The sequence below is a fragment of the Simochromis diagramma genome, unplaced genomic scaffold (genome assembly GCF_900408965.1).
Source record: "Simochromis diagramma unplaced genomic scaffold, fSimDia1.1 OVJJ01000208.1, whole genome shotgun sequence".
In the NCBI taxonomy this organism is placed as follows: domain Eukaryota; kingdom Metazoa; phylum Chordata; class Actinopteri; order Cichliformes; family Cichlidae; genus Simochromis; species Simochromis diagramma.
Window position 1 is genome coordinate 3053533 of NW_024386789.1, and position 19623 is coordinate 3073155.

General features: G+C 41.2%; 1 protein-coding gene across 1 annotated transcript; it reads right to left on the minus strand.

Moving 5' to 3' along the window:
- Positions 1 to 349: 349 nt before the first annotated feature.
- Positions 350 to 18737, minus strand: si:ch211-183d21.1. The gene is made up of 12 exons (XM_040023435.1): positions 18247 to 18737; positions 16700 to 17556; positions 16384 to 16564; positions 15617 to 15756; positions 9397 to 9962; positions 8999 to 9272; positions 8688 to 8883; positions 7357 to 7541; positions 6862 to 6957; positions 6368 to 6532; positions 4259 to 4352; positions 350 to 2595 (listed from the first exon to the last, which is right to left on the minus strand). The coding sequence occupies exons 2-12, from the start codon at positions 17520 to 17522 to the stop codon at positions 2532 to 2534; spliced, it is 2784 nt and encodes a 927-aa protein (XP_039879369.1). The 5' UTR covers positions 17523 to 17556; positions 18247 to 18737; the 3' UTR covers positions 350 to 2531.
- Positions 18738 to 19623: the final 886 nt, after the last annotated feature.

Below are 19623 nucleotides of genomic sequence, written 5' to 3' on the forward strand. Positions count from 1 at the left end.
AGTAACAGAGCAAGGTGATAAACAGCAAACATGCTATAAATATGAGTAATTAACAGCACCTGCTGTGTTCATACTTAAGTGTAGGAACATCTGCAATCAAGATTATATTAATTCATGTTATTTCAGGCTGTCACTTGTACTAAAAAAAAGACTGCCGAAACACAACTGCACATATTTCAAATTTATTGACTTCTTTTTTCAAATAAATGTGCAAAACATTTGAGGAAAAACATGAAAAATAAACCATTAAAAAAAAAAAAAAAAAAGGGAAAAAAAAAAAGAGAAACATATTGTAATTCATGACTTGTGCATGCAGATGATACAAAGTTTTTTATTTTTATTTTTTTTAAACTTTTCCAGTGTTTTTTGTGACATGTTGTTTGTTGTGTAAAGTTCTGAGAGTACTTGCTGCATGTACACACCGTTTTAGTGCTCAGTCACATTCGCATGCTTCTGTTTTCACTCCTAGTTTTGTTAGACTTTGAATACTGCAAAAACCCGACTCTGTGAATGAGTCAGCTCAGATTTGTAAAGCAAGAAGCCGACACGCAGTAGTGTTGCATGAGCCATTTTCTCACAATAGTTTATTTTAGGTTAGAGACATCAAAGTTGCACTCGGCGGCGAGCTCATTTGCATGTCCGTGTATAATCTGTAATCTTGAAGAGCAACTTCTTCATCCTGTCTTTTCATTTTCTAACCTATCAACATGCACTGCGTTTCACAAAAACCTAAAATATACCAGAAAAGATATTTAACGGGCATTACAAGGTGGAAAGCCACACCACTAAATCACTGCGAACGCTTAAAAAAACCAAAAACAAACCAAAAATCTTAAATTGCCTTGACTTGGCTAAATTGATGTAAAAGAAAAGAAGTCGCATGAAAGCAGCAGCGCATCTCTAAAATAAATCAAGCACAGTAGCCCACAAAGTCTAGCTCGGCCTCACATCTGATCTCAGTGCGAGCCCACGTCACATCAGCTGATGGCACAGCTGATACCGTTCTGTGCATCCAGTCTCACTTAGGCCACGCTACTCAAGCTGCTTTAGCCTTCATACACTTGCCGTTGCATGTGCAAACCTCCACCCACAGCTCCTCCTTCTTCATGCTGTTTCTGACGCAGATCTTGCTGCTGCTCTCCCCAGCTCTGGCTTTCCACTTATTTACAAGCTTATCTAGAGCTACATAAAAAATAAGGTTTTCTTTTAACTATAGTGGCCCTGACTGAAATCCTATTTGACAGGACTGATGTAGCTTTACATGGTTGTATTAAGAAATGTTACTGTGAGATTAGAGTTGACGAGAAAGGTACAGGGAGGTGGGGGTGGGGTCATTTCATTGATGAGAAAAGCAACACAAAGAGGCAAACAGCACTTCAACACTATCAAAAACAGCATACACATGCTCATTCATGGCACATTATCTTGGCAATTTTGACTATTTTAGGTCTGATATTTATAATCTATTAAAAGTGAACTCAAACTAACTCAACTGATAAAATTCTCTCTGCATCCCTGCAATAACTTATCATTTCAGACTGCTAAGAATGTCTTCCCCCCCCCTGAGAATATCAACGTCATATTTGTAGTACTGACACTTATGGCTAACTTGTGCTGTCCCCTCTATTAAGTGGAGAAACAACTGATCAAACGAAACACCGGGCAAAGGCACAAGAGCGGTTTCCGAGCCACTAAGAACACAAGCGAAACACAGAATAAGCAATATTTCATCTCTTATAAACAAATTCTCCCCATTTAAGGAATTACTTCATACGTCTCGCACAATCCCTTCTTCTAATTTTCAAAAACGAGACACTGTAAACAGTTTTCTTTGACCAAGAGTACAAAAGTGGTTACAGACACTCATTACAGGTTAGAGACATTCACATTTAAAGGGCAATCAGGCCCTTTGACTACAGTTCAAAGTCATCTATCAAAATATAGAGCAGAAAAACAAGGCAGGAAGTCAAAAACATAAGACGTGAACAGAATGTAATCTTGTTATACAGCCTGGTGTTAAAAACACTTTAGTGCCAGCAGGCATTCCTGCAGAAATCAGAAGCATTGTTGTTTTAAATGTCTTAATTTAAAAGCTTCATTCATAGCAAAAGAAAAACAATTTAGGACTCAAGTACTTAAAAATAAATCCCTTTCTTATATCTTCCTTTCTTTTAAAAGTAGAAACCAGCACTGTTCACAGGCAAAGGTTGCACATCGATTCTTAGGAAAAAGAAGAAGAAGAAGAATGTTATGACTTTTAAAACGCAGCACACTGGTTGCCTAATTTCATGTCACTGAAGCTATAAAATGTCACGGCACGCACACACTGGATGCAACCACATAGTTAACAATTACAAGTCATTTTGACAGAAGGACACTTTGTGGCGTTTGTTTCACAACAGCCGCACATTTAGTTACCCACAGGTCAAATTAACCCTTTGATTACCCACAGTAGCTCTCTCTCTCTGCTGAAGTCCTCCCCTGCACGTGGCCACTACCACATGCAAAAAGCCGCTGGCCCAAAGCCTGGATTATAGATCAGACAGTCCCTCCCCGTGCTCACTCAGCTCCATGGTGTAATAGTCCAGAGGACGCCTGGGAAAGCACACAGCAGCGTTACAAAATGTAAAACTTTTATTTTTTAAACAGCTGACAAAAAGTGTCTTTTAGATGTAGCTGAAGAAATATAAGACATACTGAAGGGTTTTCACCTTAATTCTGCAATCCATAAACCTGAAAATGTGGATGTTTGAACCTTAAATCTGCTCTTGTGTTGTTTCACTCTTTGATACACTTAATATACCTCTAATAATGCATAAAAATGTGTGATCAGAAAGTTGTAGGACTCCAGCACTCCTGCTAGTCCCAACGGTGACCCCTTAGCTCGTGAATTTCATTTAGAGGAGAAAGTCGCAGAGTAATGGATTTCTGTGAAGTCATTTCCTGACTTTTTTTTTTTAAAATCACTGGTCTTTATATAGTCCTGTGAGTTTTACTTCCTCCCTGTGGTAGTTATTCATCCTGGATAATCAGTTCATCTTCCTCCATGCGCACTACATGCGGGAACCCAGTTCTGGTAAGCAGGGTGGGAAGTGACTGAATGAAGGTTTCACAAAAAAGATGAGGATATGTCAGGTACCATAACTCAAAGGAACTGTATCCTGATCGATATTATTACAGAGACACACACACACCACAAAAAACAAAGCATGCTTCTGGCTTAGACACTGCTATCTGGTGTCTGGCTTGTAGCTCTCATTACTAACCGTAATCCTCAAAATGAAACTCAGGTCAGCTCATCAGGCAACGTTGTGCAAACTCTGTGCAAGTTTGATGTCTGCAGCTAAATTGAAACACATGCATGCAAGTGGCTAAAAAGAGTTCAATGTAATCTAATCAGCAGGAGTCCTACAACAGTCATGGAACTTCACAAGTAGTGCTGACAGGAAGAAGGTCAGTTTTTATAAATAGTTACAGAAGACGTTTACAGACACTCAGATGAGCAGGAACTTCATGGTAATTTGGGGCTTTAATGATTTCTTTAAATTGCTCTTTCTCCATGGTGCAGTGGTTGTGTTTAATTACTTTAATAAACAAGAAGTGGAAGCAGAAGTTTGAATTTATTTTGGATTTCCTCTAATCCGCCTCTAATACATAGAGGCTCAAAGATAAACACAGACACCAACTAATATTTTGTTAAATGTCTCTTAGCACTTCGGCCAGATGCCTCTCTTATAATTCTGGCTGGATATTTACCAATTCTGCCAAGAAGTGTGGTCAAAGCTCATTTAAATTGGTTGGTTGGTTTCCTGGCACAGACCCGGCTTGTAAGAGTAGTCCACAGACTTTCAACAGGTTTGAGGTCAGGACTTTGGGAAGGCCGTTCCAGCAGCTTAATGTTAGCCTGCTTTATCTGTTCCAAAACCAGTCAGTACATGTAAACTTCTGACTACAACTGTTATTTACTCAATCTTTCACAGCTGGAAGCGTACACCCAAAAGTCAGAGCTCAAGGCTGGATTATAACTTGGACACGTGGTCTTGGCTAAATGAGCAGTGCCCATTGTGGTGTAGTGAACTCTGACACACATATTTTAAATCACAGGAATCACTACAAATCAAACGATTACACAAATTTCTGAAAAGATTTATATAGCAAATACATCCATAAAAGGCTTTTGCCATATTGTGATAAGATATTTAAAAATGTCTACATTCATATGTAGTATGAAAGGGGGAGATGATGCAGGAGATCTTACCTCCTCCTGTAGAAATACGTGACCAGAGCAGCTCCTAGTCCCAGCACCAGGATCACAGCTACTATCAGCCCTATCTGTAACCCCAGGGCAGATGCTAAAAAGAAGAGCAAAGGTAAGTTACACTGTCCTGGTCGTGATTGGTGTTGTAACATTCAACCTCCTACACGCAGCAAAAAGCCAACGCAGCCATCGCCCTGGACAGGTGGTTCATTTGCCTTTCCCACGTTCCAACCAGCCACACCTGTGTCCACCTGCCGCTCTTGCCAGTCTGAAGGTGTTTGAGGGGGTGAGCTGCTATTTGCTATGACAAGGTTTTCTCATGCTTATGTTAGATAAGGAGGCAATTTGTTCGATTTGCTTGGTGCTCTTTGGTTAGCTGATAATACTTTACAGATTCATTTGTTTTGCCCACTGCTAGCCCCGATTCTCATTCCAACTCCTACACTTCTATAAATCTCTAAAGCAAACAAAATATTTGAACATTTCTAACAAGTTGTTTCTGTGGCTGTTTGGAACCTTGGGAAGGTGGATGTTACGGTCCTGCTGTGTTTCGGCCAGACCTAAAAGGCTATAACATACAATTTCTGAAAACGTAAGCGAAGAATAAAAGCAATTTAAACATTAGGAAGGAAATTTAAAAGTGCAACAGAATTTGTTTTATTTAGATATTTTGATGCATAGAAACCTCATCTCTTTTTGCAAAACACAGCTTTCTGGGTCACAGAACACAATACAAAGCAGAAGGAGTCCAAGCAACACTGAGCCGAGAAATACTTCATACGGCAGCGAAACAGAAACTCCAACTGTCTTGTGGAGAGTTTTTAATTAACAGCAAATTATTTTCTCCTCAGTCTATTTTCACTTTGTACTATTAGTCATGTATTTGTATTTGTGTGTGGGGTCAGTTCTTTATAAATCGTTCCTTACGCTGCCAAAATTCACAGGCAGAAGAGAAGACCCTTTACTTGATTGATAATTACATTTTTGGGCTTAAATGTTGCTGTGTTGAATCTAAACCAGGGTCTTTCACTTCTTATGTTGAACTTTTTAAAATACTCTTGTTTAAACCACTGTAAAGTGTGCACCTACTATAAAAAAATATGCATAATGTTCCAACATTTAAACTAACAGAAGAACTTATTATTAATATAAACATAACATAATAAGAAGTTACTTTCTCATTTCCTTTTTGTTACTACGGGTAAGAGCAGGTCAGATTTCATTCTAATTAGGGAGGTCCTTCACCTTTCACCTTTATAAATCATGCATGAAACACAATGATCTAATTATATGATCTAATAATTTCCCGCAGAGAGCAAGACATAGTAAAGTTAAAGGTAATCAGCCTGCTGCAGCATTTCTAATCTAAAAATTACCATTTCCACTTTTTTTTAAGATAACTTTCTGATGAGCAATCACCAGCTGTCACATTTCTTGCGACTGGTTCACAATAAAAGCCAGGATGTAAAGTGTGGCAGCACAGTACTTTAAAAATGAACTGTATGTAATTAAACATAGTATCATGATGGCAGTTAACACTTAGGATCATAATGATTACTTTAAGTACTTTCAGACTTCGTGGCAGGCTGGTTGCTCTCCAGGTTTTACATTTGACAGATTTACACTTGCTTTATTTTTGTTTTCAAAGAGGCAAATTCTGTCTTACATGAGCCTTTTGAACCAGAGGTCAAAAGGCTACAACAAATTCCTGTGTGCCAAAATCAGACAGGCCACGATTACCTTTTAAAACAAGTGGAGACACAAGAAATTTCTTTGATTTCATGCAGTGAAATTTGGGATCCAAAGAACCAAATTTAGAAGTTTAGACTTATGCCTGATTAAGGCTTCGTATTTCTTACATAGCCTACCAGAGTAGTCGATGACGTTTATGCTTATGTGTGCTGTATTACATGCTAATTACCGTGTGGTATGTGCCAGCCAGCCAGCCAGTTCCATTTCTCGGGAGGCGGACGTCAGGTAACTAGGTGGGTTATGATGCAGATTTCCTGCTAAATTGGGCACTTCACTGCAGACTACAGGGTCCTGACTGATTGCTGTAGCTAATCTTTTTGAAACAATGATGCTGAACTGCTACAAGGTCATTCTTACATGTGCTTGTGTAACGACCGGTAGTGGGGGAGGAGCAGACATCTCCCTGGGTGGACGACAGGTTCATATGCGATGTCTGGATGATCAGGGCCCTCTGATGGGCCGACAGCGCCTGAATGCTCCCCCAAACTCGCAGCCAGCCAGACACACAAGAAAAGTTTGCCCCTTAAACAAGAACAGACAGACAAATTTTTCACCTTCTACAAAAAATTGCTCAGGTTGTGCATTTTTTTGTATACATATAGACTCTGTAAACCTGGGAGGTTGGAGCTTAGTATTGAACAGCAGCATTTGTGGCAGTTTTTCAGTGTTTATGAGGGACATAGGGCATGATGATGAAAGGAAACAAGCCACACCTGAGCCCGCCTATCTCCTAATGATTTCATTCTCCAACTATAAGTTTCTAGAGCTGTTTCAAAGACCAGGGATGAGCTACTGCAGTCTTTCATTGAATATGAGCCTAATGTGGTTGGTTTTGTGGAAAAGTGGCTCACCTTGGAGATACAGAGCAGAAATGCCACAATGACATCGCTGCTCTAAGTAGTCTGCCACCTCAGAGACCCCCTTCCCCTGGATAAGACCACTGCAGTCTGTGAAAAACAGAGTGTGAGCTCTTAGTTACTGCGTTATAATGAGACCATCTTGATTTTATTTATTTATTTATTTATTTATTTTTAAGCCGGACGCCACGAGCAAGGGATGAATCTGACAAACAAAATAAAATGGGCATTAAATTGTGTTCAATGAAGCTAAAAATGAGCACAAACTAACATAAAATTTACCACGAAAATAATGTCTAATTATGTCAAAAATGAGAAATCAGACTGTTTTTCCATTTCTTCATAAATTTTGACTTCTTTTTGCAAACACAGGAGTTGCCTTCTGCTGGCAGTCAGAAAGAATGCAGGTATAAGGCACTTCCATGTAAGCTTCCATATCCCATAACATTTTTTTAAACTTTTATAAACGTTCATTTTAAGATGCCTTACCTCCCACCTGCTCTTGCCAGTCAGTGGACAGCGGTCCGAGGCAAAGATCAATCTGACTTGAGAAGGTGGAGCTAGGACAGAGATTGGTGCTGTGAGGTGTGGCAGACGAGGTGGTCCAGGATGAGGGGCTCCTCACCTCACAGCATGAACACCGGCTAAGTGTGACGGGACCATCTTCCACTGACCTGCACGTACAGCGCATGTTTGAGTACAGTGATTTTGAATGGTACACATACTGACAGTAATTTGAACAAACATTCCTCAAAATGCCAAAGGTGCAATTAGGTACATTTTTAAATGCTTGTCTGACTCAGTCAGTGTTAAACAGCTAAACAAAAAAACAGTTTCTTAGAAAATAGTCAGTTTTATTGACTTGGCTGAAAGTGAGTGAAAAAGCAGCCAAGCAAAGAAAAACTTTGGAAAACATTCGGAAAGCCTGGAGAGCCACTGCTCAAGTGCACTTGGAAAAAAAATTATATATAGATATGTGGGGTGGCTCAAGACTTGCACTGTGTGCATTACTTCAGACGCTTATCAATCTTTTCATCAATCTTCTTGTCTCAGAGACACTCTGCTAGGCCTCATGGACCCTGACCTCTGTTGATCTCTGTACTTGTCCATCAGGCCAATCTTTTCCAGAAAGTGTAAAAAAAAAAAAAATCTTAATAAAAACAACTATTAGTTTGCTGTATGGTCGAATGGTGTAGCCTTTAAACACAGACAGTATAGTCTCAAATGTCTGTTTGCATTTGGCAGTCATTCCTCTTGTCCTCCAAATTTGTGCTGATAGAATATGAGCCGAACTCCACAGTTCAGCACAAACACACAGACACACACACACACACACACACGCACGCCTCCAGCTGTTTGTTCCTGATTGAACCTTTTACCACCACCTGGAGAAAATTGGGTTTCTACTTTCACTACCTACTTTCACAGCTCCAATTACCTGAAGTGACGCATGTTTGAAATGTGTTTTTCTGATCAAATCATAGACAAGTCTGACAGACTTTGATTAATCAAATATGGCATTTGCTGTGATTAGGAAACATTTTTGCTACAGGCTTCTATGGTTATATTTCACTGAGTTATATTTGTATAGTAAGTAATGGAGGCAGCTATGCCTACTTAAAACGTATGAAAAGGCTAAATAAATGGTTACTTTCTGTGTTGTGTTGTGTTGTTTTATGTTCTTTGGATCTTTTTTTCCTGTGAATAAGGACATCTTTTGTCTTAATGACAAAGTCTTGAAATATCTCTACAAAGCTGTGGTTCTGAGCGGCATCATTAATTATAAAGTGTGTGATTCATGTGTTGAGTCATGTGTGTACCTGAGAGCTGGGATTACTTGTCTCCCCCTGGTGGTGGACAGAGAGGACAGCAGTTGCCGGTTCTCACTGAACACAAGCACATCTCTGAGGCTGGAGTTGGTCAGAGCGGTTCCAGCTCTGCAGATGCTGAATAGGTCGTAGCACAGGACTACAGCTCCTCGCCCGGGAATCGTGGAGCCCTCTGGGAAGGTCTGATCTATGCAGAGAGAGAAGGTGAACCGGTTACAGACAAAAAAAAAAAAAGTGAGGCGAGTCAAAGAGGCAAATAGATTTGGTTGGTTTTAAGAAAGAAAATCTTCAATTGCTCTCACCTGCACCGGTGACATTTCCAATGATGTAAAATCCGTCCCGGTTAATAGATCCGGTCAAGGGAAGGGCAATGACGGTCCCACTACGCTCCTGGTCAAACACAGAGAGCACCAGGCCCTGCAGGCCTGTCATAGGTGGCCCGTGAAGCTCCACAAAGGCCCGCTGCTGGCTGTGATTGGTCCAGTGGTTGCTAGCCACCTCACTGATAACCACACCGTCAGGGGCAGGAGGAGGGCGAGGGCAGCTGTTTTCCCTCAGAGGGGTTGGTGGAGCCACCTACACGGGATGACACAAGATGCAGACCTATATTAACTTCAAAAATGTCTGTGACAAAACAGAAAAGATAATAAACCACCCAATCCTGACTTAGTGCTTTATTGTCTGAAATGTTAATACTCACTGAAAAAGCAGACAGGTCATAGGGGTAAAGGCCTCTACAACGGCTAAGGGCCTCATCACCAGGCAGAACCTCCGGGTCCTCCAGCAGTGGCAGCTGTCCTGGAGTCAGAGCTTTACTCAGCTCCTGTGCCTCCCTGTCTGACCCTCTCTGTCGATAAACCACAGCATCCAGCAGGCCTTTAGTAGGAATCCCCCTCTGCGTGGCCGACGGTGGGCCGAAGGGGCTGCGATAGAGCGCCACAGCATCTGGTCCGTTCTGGATGGTGTTGGGAGGCAGGCGCAGCGATGGGGCTGGCACCAACCTGTCGCTGCCCAGCAGAAAATACCCTTTGGAGGTGGTGAAGTGTCCGCTCAGGCTGATCTCCCTGTACGGTTTGTTATTGTGCGCACTGAAGAGCAGTATCCAGATGTCCTGCAAGGAGACTCGGCGGCCTGATGGGTGCCACAGCTCGATGTACTCTCCGTCCTCAGCTGCGCCGGGTGTATCAGTGTTCAGCTCGTTGATCAGGAAGTCAGTGTTGCCCCAGGGTGGGAGGTGAGGCGGCGAGTCTGTGCCTCCTGGAACCACTGGAGCATAAAAGGAGGAATTTATTAGGGATTTATTAGGCCACTGCAGCTCAGCAACAAGGTGATGTTTTCCTACAGCTGACGACGTCCCCTCTTAAACTCCCACATACAGCGCAATCATGAAACATAACACCGTGATAAAAGTATGATGTCACCTCTACTACTAGTGATCTCATGATCACGTTTGTCATCATATTCAAGATGGTTTGATTTGTCATAGGGCTGAACAACCTTAATGGAAACATAAACTGATCACATAGCTGCTTCAGAAGGAAAATACTACGGAGCAATGTTAAAAATATTCCAGATAAAACATATGAAATTTCTTAAATAGATGATTGCACCTCAGAGCACAATGGAAACATATGTAAGGAAGTCCTTAACATATTTATTATGCATTTAATAATTGATGTGTTCATCAGCTTCAGACACACTGCACAGCTTCATAGTTCACTCATCCACAAATGAAGAGGAATTCCCTCAACAGCAGACCTGGACAGGTTGGCATCACATTCAGAGCATATCTCATAAAGTCTTCAAAGTCTTGTACATGCTTATATTAGGATACTGAATTATAAAAATTCTATTCAAAACACAAACATTTCTTTTTTAATCACTATTATATATCAGTCACAAGATTCATAGTCACTATTTTCTACACCACTTACTGCAGCAGTCGCTAATAAGACCTAACCTACAATCTATTAATACCTAAATGACAGCCATTGTTACATAATACACACAAATGGTTTCCAACGTGATAAAATAGGTTGTGCAGTCTGAAAGTATTTGATTGTTTTGAGATGAGAGATTCTATTGATATTTTTTACATGAGCAGCGAAAGATGATTCTGATGTGATGTAGAGGAGAGACAAGCTTTGGGTTTAACACGTTTGTATGTAAACTTAAAAACAAGTATATTAGCTGATCTTGTGTGTGTGTGTGTGTGTGTGTGTGTGTGTGTGTGTGTGTGTGTGTGTGTGTGTCGCGTCTCGCATGCAATATTTATGCAGTGGGTTATCATTTAGGGATGCAACAGAACACTGAAACTGAAAATATCTGCATTTGTCCCAAACTGTGACTTCTGCAATGAAGTACCAGAACATGAATTTTTATAGCACTACATGCTTAATAAGACTGACACAGTATCATTTATTAATGAGGACCATATTTCCCCAAACACCGGGATAGCTGCCTGTTTTAGGAAAGCTCTACTTTAGCCCGGAGATGCACATGGATAGGCTCAAGAGAAGCTTCTTTCCAATGGCCATCTGGGTGCTCAATGAGAACACTGCTCGGGGCTACAAAACCCTCCATCCATCAGCTCCACCACTATAGAATAAACAGCCATATCCCATAAAACCAACTCATATCTTCATTGCCTTATTAATCATCATATGTAAACACCTAATTTACCCTAAAACCAACTTAAAGACCTTCACTGAGAAGGTTGGAAGTTCACAATGCAGAAATACAAACACCTCACTGAACTCTGACCAATGACAGCCAACAATGGAAAAAGCACAAGGTTGCTGATCATTATAACCGTCATGACTTTCCTGCCAAGTCTGATTACGTGTGTACATCTAATTAAACTTCTTGGATGTGTCACTTTCTGATTTATTGTGGTTTACGGTTTAGTGATATGTTATTGTGGAAAAATATTCATGCACTACATTTTCAGCTCATGGGCCCAGTCTTCATGACATTACCTACTAGTTTCTGAAATTTGGATTTTTAAGCCTCAATGTTTTGTTGCCACCATGACAGGGTTTTTTGTTGTTTGTTTTTAAGCCAGAATTGACCATATTTGGATGAGGACACGCACTGCTAAGTTATTAGCTAATGCTAGCAAGTTCCATGTGGATGTACCACACAGCGAGTCATAATATTTGACAGGTAAGTACATAAAAACGCTACAAAAGGCAGCAACAGCACAATAGAGATGATCAGTTCAGTGACTCATGAGGTGAGGTCACATGGCCACATGGCCATGATTGCATGCCTGTCAATCAAACTGGCTACAGTTCTAACTTTAACTCTTAACAGGAAACAAATTGACCACTTATCCCCCCCCCAAAAAAAAAAAAAAAAAAAAAAAAAAAAAAAAAACCCATCCACCATACATAGTGTGACTGCTTTCATATTCACTTGGTAATTTGAGTACTTCAGCAACTTTTCTGTCTTTTTTTAGCAGCGATTAACTGAAATTATTTTGGGGCCTTAAAGAAATGGATTTGATTTTTTATCATTATTGTGACCTCACTAATTACAAACTCCTTGAAAGCTCTTTCTTATTTGTCTGATCCTAACGGTTGTGAAGGCATGCCTAGACAATGCATTTGTTAGGCAGCCACCACCACACAGAGCATGTGCAAAGTGGCGGGCGTTGTACGGTTCCCACACACTGTCACAGAGGATAAACAACCCAAATCTCTGCCTGAGGAAGAATCACCATGGTCATAATTAAGTAAATACATAACAGCTGCACAGACAAAACTCTTGCATTGTTTTCTTTGTGAGCAGTAACCTTTTTTTATTAAAGGATTCTCTCCTATAAATAGTGGGACATTTAGTTTTTTTGGTTTTATGTATAACCTGTGAAGCAGACATTCAATTTTCCATTTTCTTATAACCTTTATTTAACAAAAATATTTAATAATAAAAAATAACTGAAAATACAAATAAAGCTAAACTAAAATAACAATAAAATATTAAAATAAAACAAGTAAAATAATAATTAAAAAATAATTAAAACATTTGAATAAATGACAGACAGACCGATAGATCGATTTTTTTTTTTTTTTTTTTAAATCAACCCTGCTGCAAAAACATGCATAAAGGCTAATCAAAGGCACATGTTGGCATGACAAAACATGAGAATCAGAAATGATTGAGCCACATATGCTCAACAATCCCACTTCGAGCTTTAGGTTATTGTCTTGGGACATAAGACAAGATAATAAACCTCCAGCTTCTCCTGAGCTTTCCCTCTAATCACATGATCTAAATAAAATCTTTCATTTCCAGTTTTATCTAAACAACATAATATTTCAACGTTTGCATCAACGTCTGGTCACAACTCTAACAGCACGCAAATTCTGAATAACCAAATTCATCGTCTCCTTGGGAAAATTCCTGCGACGAGATGAAAAGAAAAAAAAAAATCAATTTGAAACCATCCCTGATTGCATGCCTATGCATGTAGCGCCTTATGTTACACGTGCCAAAGAATTCAACAATCAAAAACTGTCTTTCCCTGCAAACAGCTCACACAGATTTTCCCACGGACACTCATTGGATGTTTTTTTATTATGGCAATACGTCTTCTTGCTGCACTCCCATCTGTTGGAGTCAAAGCTGCTAACCGATATCCTTCCTGCCAGTTGTGTTGGGATGGTGCATGTGACGACTCGTCGCGTGAAGAGACTGGCAAATCCTCACGATACCACACACCAAGGCACCACAAAAACTTGGTGGGTGAGCAGCAGGATGAAGCATTTTTAGCCAGCTGCATTATTTACTACACAGAAAAGTCTTCTCTCATAAATACATTCACATGTCTGTTCTACTATTTATGACTCGTGGATTTTCATACACCATGAATCCAACCTTGTTTCTTTTGTCATGTTATTGTTTCACGACGCACTAAGGTCTGGACTCCAACCAGCGCAGTTTAGCAACTGGAGTCATGTTGTTGGAATATGTGCAAAATGTGGTTTGGTGGCATCAGGCCTTTACCTGAAAATAAGTCTTTTTAGTTTGGCAGTTTAAAACCTGCAGGCTATAAACGATGGGGAAAATAATTATTCCATGTTATGATGAATTTGTAAGTTTGCTCACTCACAAAGAAATGAACTAAAATTTTTATGGCCTGTTTAATCATAATGGACAGAAAGAGAATATCAACCAAATATAAATAAAAAAAATTTGATTTCCATGTCACTGAGTGAAATAAATACTTGATCCACAAGCAAAGCATGACTAAGTACTTGGTGGAGAAATCCTTGTTGGCAGCACAGCGCTAAGACATTTCCTGTAGTTCGTCACTCCTCTTCAGAGAAACTCTAAATCCTTTAGGTTTTTTGGTTGCCACTCGGAAACTCAAAGTTTCAGCTCCCTCCACAGATTTTCTAAAGGACTGAGGCTTGAAGACTGGCCAAGTCACTAACCTTAATGTGCTTCTTCTTTAGCCAATCCTTTGGTGCTGCAGTGGTATATTTTGGGTCTGGAAGGCCCATCCATGACCCATCTTCCACGTTCTGATTGAGGGAAGGAGCTTATTGTCTAAGATTTTATTGCACATGGCCCATTGTGAAAAACAGCCCCAACCATAACTGTGGGGCGTTGACTGTGGTGCTCTTTGGGTCATATTCAGCATTTATCTTCCTCCATTCACGGCGGATGGAGTTGATGCTTGATTTTGGCTTCATCTGACCACAGCACTTTCTGCCAAGACTTCAGTGAACCATATAGATGTTAACTGGTAAACTTAACACGGGCCTGTACATCTGCCTACTTGAGCAGGGGAACCTCGCAGGTGCTGAAAGATTTCAATTCATTTCAGCGTAATGGATTGCATTTGTGTTCTTGGTGGCTGTGGTCCCAGCTGCCTTCAAGATCTCTAACTAAGCTCCTCCCTTGTCGTTTTGGGATGATCCACCAACTTTCTAACAGTCATCATCACCCAATGAGGCAAAATCTTGCATTGAGCTCCAGACTGAGGGCGACTGATGGACATTTCATCCATTTCTGAATAATCGCACCAACAGTTCTTCTTACAAAGCTTCTTCCTGATGGTCTTGTAGCTCATTCCAGCCTTGTGCAAGTTGACAGTATTGTCCCTGACATCCTTTGGTTCTTACCCATGGTGGAAGAAATTGATTCTGTGGACAGGTGTCCTTTATACACATAAGGAGCTTAGATCGGGAGTATCTGTAATTGATTGATTGATTGTAATAAATCTGTACGAGCCAGAATTCTGGCTGGGTTTTAGGGGATTAAATACTTATGTCACTCAACAACATGCAAATCTATTTATAAGTTTTATCTAATGTGTTTTTTCTGGATTTTTGGTTGATATTCTGTTTCTCTCCATTAAAATGAAACAACCATAAAAAATGAAACTGGTCATTTCTTGGAAAGTGAGGAAACTTGCAAATTCAGCAGGGGATCAAATGCTTATTTACCCTATTGTATCACTCAGCATTAATGGTGCCATGTGCTCTGATGCACCCAGATACCATCACACAGGCTGGCCTTTGAACTGTGTACTGACAACAACCAGAATACTCCTCTTCCTTTTCTTTAACTAAGAGGATGCGGTATGTGTGATTTCCAAAACCAGTCTCAGGACAGTTTTCAATTTTCCCTTAGTCCAGCTTAAATGGGAGCTGTGTTTTCTAGATTTTGTTCACCTTCTTTTACATAGTTTTATTTTGAATTTGTAGACCCAGCAACAATACACCAAATATGCACACGCCACAGGTGGCAGACCTAAAGTGGACTTCGAAGAAGTATAACAGGAACTGCTACATCGCCATCGGGACTCCAGCTATGTGTGTCTGCAATGGAGTATAATCGACACTTAAGATTTTCCATTAGAATAATCCAAAAACATGCATGCATGCCTGGAAAGCATTCAAAACACTTACCATTGCTGTGAGGGCAGATTTTTGGCCAGGGGCACTGGTTGGGCAGCCCAGGAGTTTGTGGAGCCTCCCAGAAGATGCCAGGGTCTCTGGCCCAGGTAGCCACACCACAGCGACTGAGATAGAAGCCGCCCTCCCTCAAACTGACAAAATAAAGAAATCATATGAAGAGCAATCATAGTGAACCATGGGCAAACACATTTAACTCTTGATGCTACCCAATAATAAAACCTTAAATTTTAAATGCAGTTTTTCCATCAGGCTAAGACATTTTTGGCTTTAGAAAAATGTCATTTGGAATTTGGAACTAATTAATCCCATAAAGTTTGATAACTGTGATTGTAGGTCAGAATTCCCACATAAACCATACATTCATCCGCTCAGAGCACTTAAGTACATCCACACAGAACTAAAACAGCTCTAAAACACGGTCATATTTTTATCAGGGACGTGTTAATGAAATGCAGTGTTCAAATTCAAGTGCAAATATCAGCACAAGTCAAAGGCTACTTTTCACTACAGCTCTGCTGTGACCACACAGTGAAGAAAAGAGGAACACTGGTCACAAGCTGACCCTCTTCCCTCCATTGAGTGACTCAGCCTCATGTTGCACAACAAAACTACTGGCTCAAAAATAACCACAGAATATTGCTGACAGTCAAAATATCCACACACACACATGCAAATATATATATATTTTTTCTTTTTTTAAGAGTTTTACTTTTGAGCTTAAAATCGAGAAAAAACACTAAACTGTCAACAAGTCTTGCCTGTTGCTGAGCTGGTACGGCTGCCTGCCCGGTATGAGAGTCTCTGTGAGGTTGGCACTAGGCTTGTTTCCGGGTCCGGCATACACAAATGCATCTAGAGGCTGTATCTGGCTCAGTGGACTGCCTACAGGAAAGTCTGTAGCTTTTCCATTGTAAATGGCCACTGCCCCAGACTCATCTCCTGAGAAGCCATAAGAAAAGACGAATGAAAAATGACCAACGCACATGACAAAACTACAAAAGCAGAAGAAACCTAGACCCACAAACAATAAGCTTAAACTACAATAAGAAAGCCATTGGATCAGTACACACTGACCTTTCATGTAGCTCTTCTCTATGGTTACAGAGATCAACCCGTTCCTGGAGGTGTCCACATCCACGTCCACGCTGACACTGACCCGGTCTGTTTTCCCATCCCACACTACCAGTACCAGAGAACCTGCAGACGGAGCCTCCGTCAGCTCCACCAGCCCTTCCACCTGCCCTCCGCCTAGCTTCAGCTCAGTAATTAAAGGGATGGTCAACGGAGCAGTAGGAGGGGTGCAGTTGTTTCGCTGACCAGGGGAGGGTGAGGACACCTGAAAGCCCCACCGATCTTCAGACAGCAGGCACCTTTCGATTGATTCGTCCCCCTCGAGCGCCATTTCATCCTCGACGAAAGCCGGCTCCCCGGGCGTGAGCATCTCCGCGAGGAACTCTGCACCTCCAGTACGGCGGGTCATGTAGACGACGGCATCCACTAACCCAACAGCCGTGACGTTCATCTTCTCATTATAGCGAGCGGCAGGTGTGCGGTAGAGGACAATGGCGTCCGGGCCGTTCTGGACTGTGTTTGGCGGCAGGAGGATGGCCGGTTTGGGGAGCATGTCCACCGAGCCCACCAAGAAGAAACCTCTGTCATCCGTGCTGTGGCCCTTGAGGTCCAGCACCTTGTAGGCTATATTTCCGTTTCCATTATAGAACACGAGGGTGTACCCGTCCAGCGGGGCCCGCTGTCCGCTGGTGTGATACAACTCCACGAACTCAGTGGTGTCCAGTCTTGGGTTGTCAGCATTGATCTCGCTGATGATGAGGCAGGGGTCACCTCCAACCATCACCACCAGGCAGAGACAGGCAACGCAGGCTAGACCGACCGCCATGGTTCACAGCTTCACTGAAGCAGCTCGGAAGCTTCTGCAAAGACAAAAAAAAGAGGGGGGGGGGGGGGAAGACCACCAGTTGCATTCCTCAGTGAAATAAACTTAGTTAAGGAGTATTAATAAGACTGAGTGACATTTCACAGTTGTTCACCACTTGAGGAGAAGCCTCATAATATCATGAATGAGTCCTCTATGAGTGTATTTTTTTTTTTTCGTTCATGGTGACAGTGGGAATGCACGTCTTCTGAATGAGTCATGAATTGTTGCGAAACGCAGAGGCAAGCAGAAGGAAACTTTGCGTGAAACGATGAAATGCCACACAAGTGAATAAATGGGATTAAGAAACTAAACAGCCACATATACTTTGAACTATACGAGAGAGGCATCAGCCTTTCTTATTTACTTATCCCATTTCTGAGTCAATCTAAAGCTTAATCTTCACAGTATTTAACATTAGCTTTTAATTATTTTTTTTAAATGTGCGTTAGGGAGACTACATTAGATTGCACGGCAGTCACTCTTCTTGGTTGGAGAGAGGAGGGGAAAAACGCCTGTGGAGTTAAATTCTTTCACCAAATTATCTCGCATCTCACTGCAGTTATTCCGGTCACGGTTAGGCTGCTATGCATGCATCTTTCCGTCGAAAAGAAGAAGAAGAAAAAAAAGGCTGTCAATCTGATTTCTATCATTGCCACACAAGGTCCTAAAAAGCGTCGCGACTTACAGATTTTTCTCGGTCCTCTTCGTCCAGGTGTCGCTGGTTCGGCAGCTCAAACTTCTCGAGTGGATGTAAAATCACTTCCCCGTCGGAAATATTATTGCTAAAGTTTGTTTTCTGTGCTCTGCCGCTCCCGTCATTCACAAAGCAGCACTTTCTCCCCCCACCTCCGACACCACCGTGCTGTGGGCGGTCAGACTGACTGAGGGGGATGATGCCTGCCAGGGAGGCTCAGGCCAGTCGCAGCTGAGGACAAAACGCCAGTAAAAAAAAAGAAATAAAGAAAGAAAGAAACAGAGAGACGCAGTGCTAGCAGGAAGGAAAAAACAAGAAACAAAATTAGTCCGCAGCTGTGTGTGAATGCTGTAAATATGTCTGTCTGACTGACTGTCTGCAGCGCTAAGCAGCCTAATAATCTTCCGCGAAAGACGCCTTCAAAGACCTGAAGGGGGCCCCTGACCCCGCTCTGTGAACTAGGGGAGAGTGGCTTCAGTAACACTTCAATGAAAGCACAAGTCCCTCCCAGCGCCAGGTTTACTGTTTACTGCTGGTTTGTCTTTTAAAGAGAAGTTCATTAAAAAGCACAACTTCACAAGCATTTCTGTGGACTAGAAAGCTGAGCAGGTATATCTAGTTATATACGCCTCATGCACAACAATAAAGCTCCTATTTGTTTTTGGGCATAGGCATAACAAAAACTCACGGGGAGATGAATACAAAGCTGGATCACCAACTGGGCCAAGCAGACCACTGACATGGGGCCCCTGACCCCCACAACAAAAGCCCCGGCTTAATAATGTGCCAGGTTGCTTCATTTTTCAAATAATATAAATCATTATATTCATATATAGCCAGTGCCCTCCAAATGTAAATAAACAACATAATTTGTATAAAATTAAACACCAACTTGGATCTATCTATCTATTGATTTTCTATTATATTTTATTGCAGTTATTCATAGTTTGTATTATTACTACATATCTGTGAAAAGTGCTTTATAAATAAACTTTACTTAACTTTCAAGAAAAGTAACAGAGAAGTTACTAAAATAAAATCGGTATAAATGATAGTAATCTTAATGATTATTTCAGGATATTTCTTTAACTATAGATTTCCTCTGTACAAGTTTTCTTCCCCTTTCTTTCAATGCTACTCAGGGTGTCTGAAGAGGGTTAACATTTGTGGAAATGAAAGTCCCAAAACACCAAAGTTACTGTGGTACCTTCACCCTCGCTACTCCCGCAGCCTTCTGCTGGGATTTGAGCTCCCAGAGGAATCATCTGATGCAAAACTGACCACACCAACCGAGTCCAAGGACACTGTTTGTGTAATATAGAGAGTGAATGAGACAGTTTCATTTCTGCTCTCTAGAAATTGCACAAT

Bases quoted from the DNA above. Each gene is read 5' to 3' on its own strand.
- si:ch211-183d21.1 (XM_040023435.1), bottom strand. From the start codon at position 17,522: ATGGCGGTCGGTCTAGCCTGCGTTGCCTGTCTCTGCCTGGTGGTGATG. The intron at 16,565-16,699 runs GTCAGTGTGTAC...ATGGCTTCTCAG, and splicing joins AGAGAAGAGCTACATGAAAG to GAGATGAGTCTGGGGCAGTG. The intron at 15,757-16,383 runs GCAAGACTTGTT...TTATTTTGTCAG, and splicing joins CCGTACCAGCTCAGCAACAG to TTTGAGGGAGGGCGGCTTCT.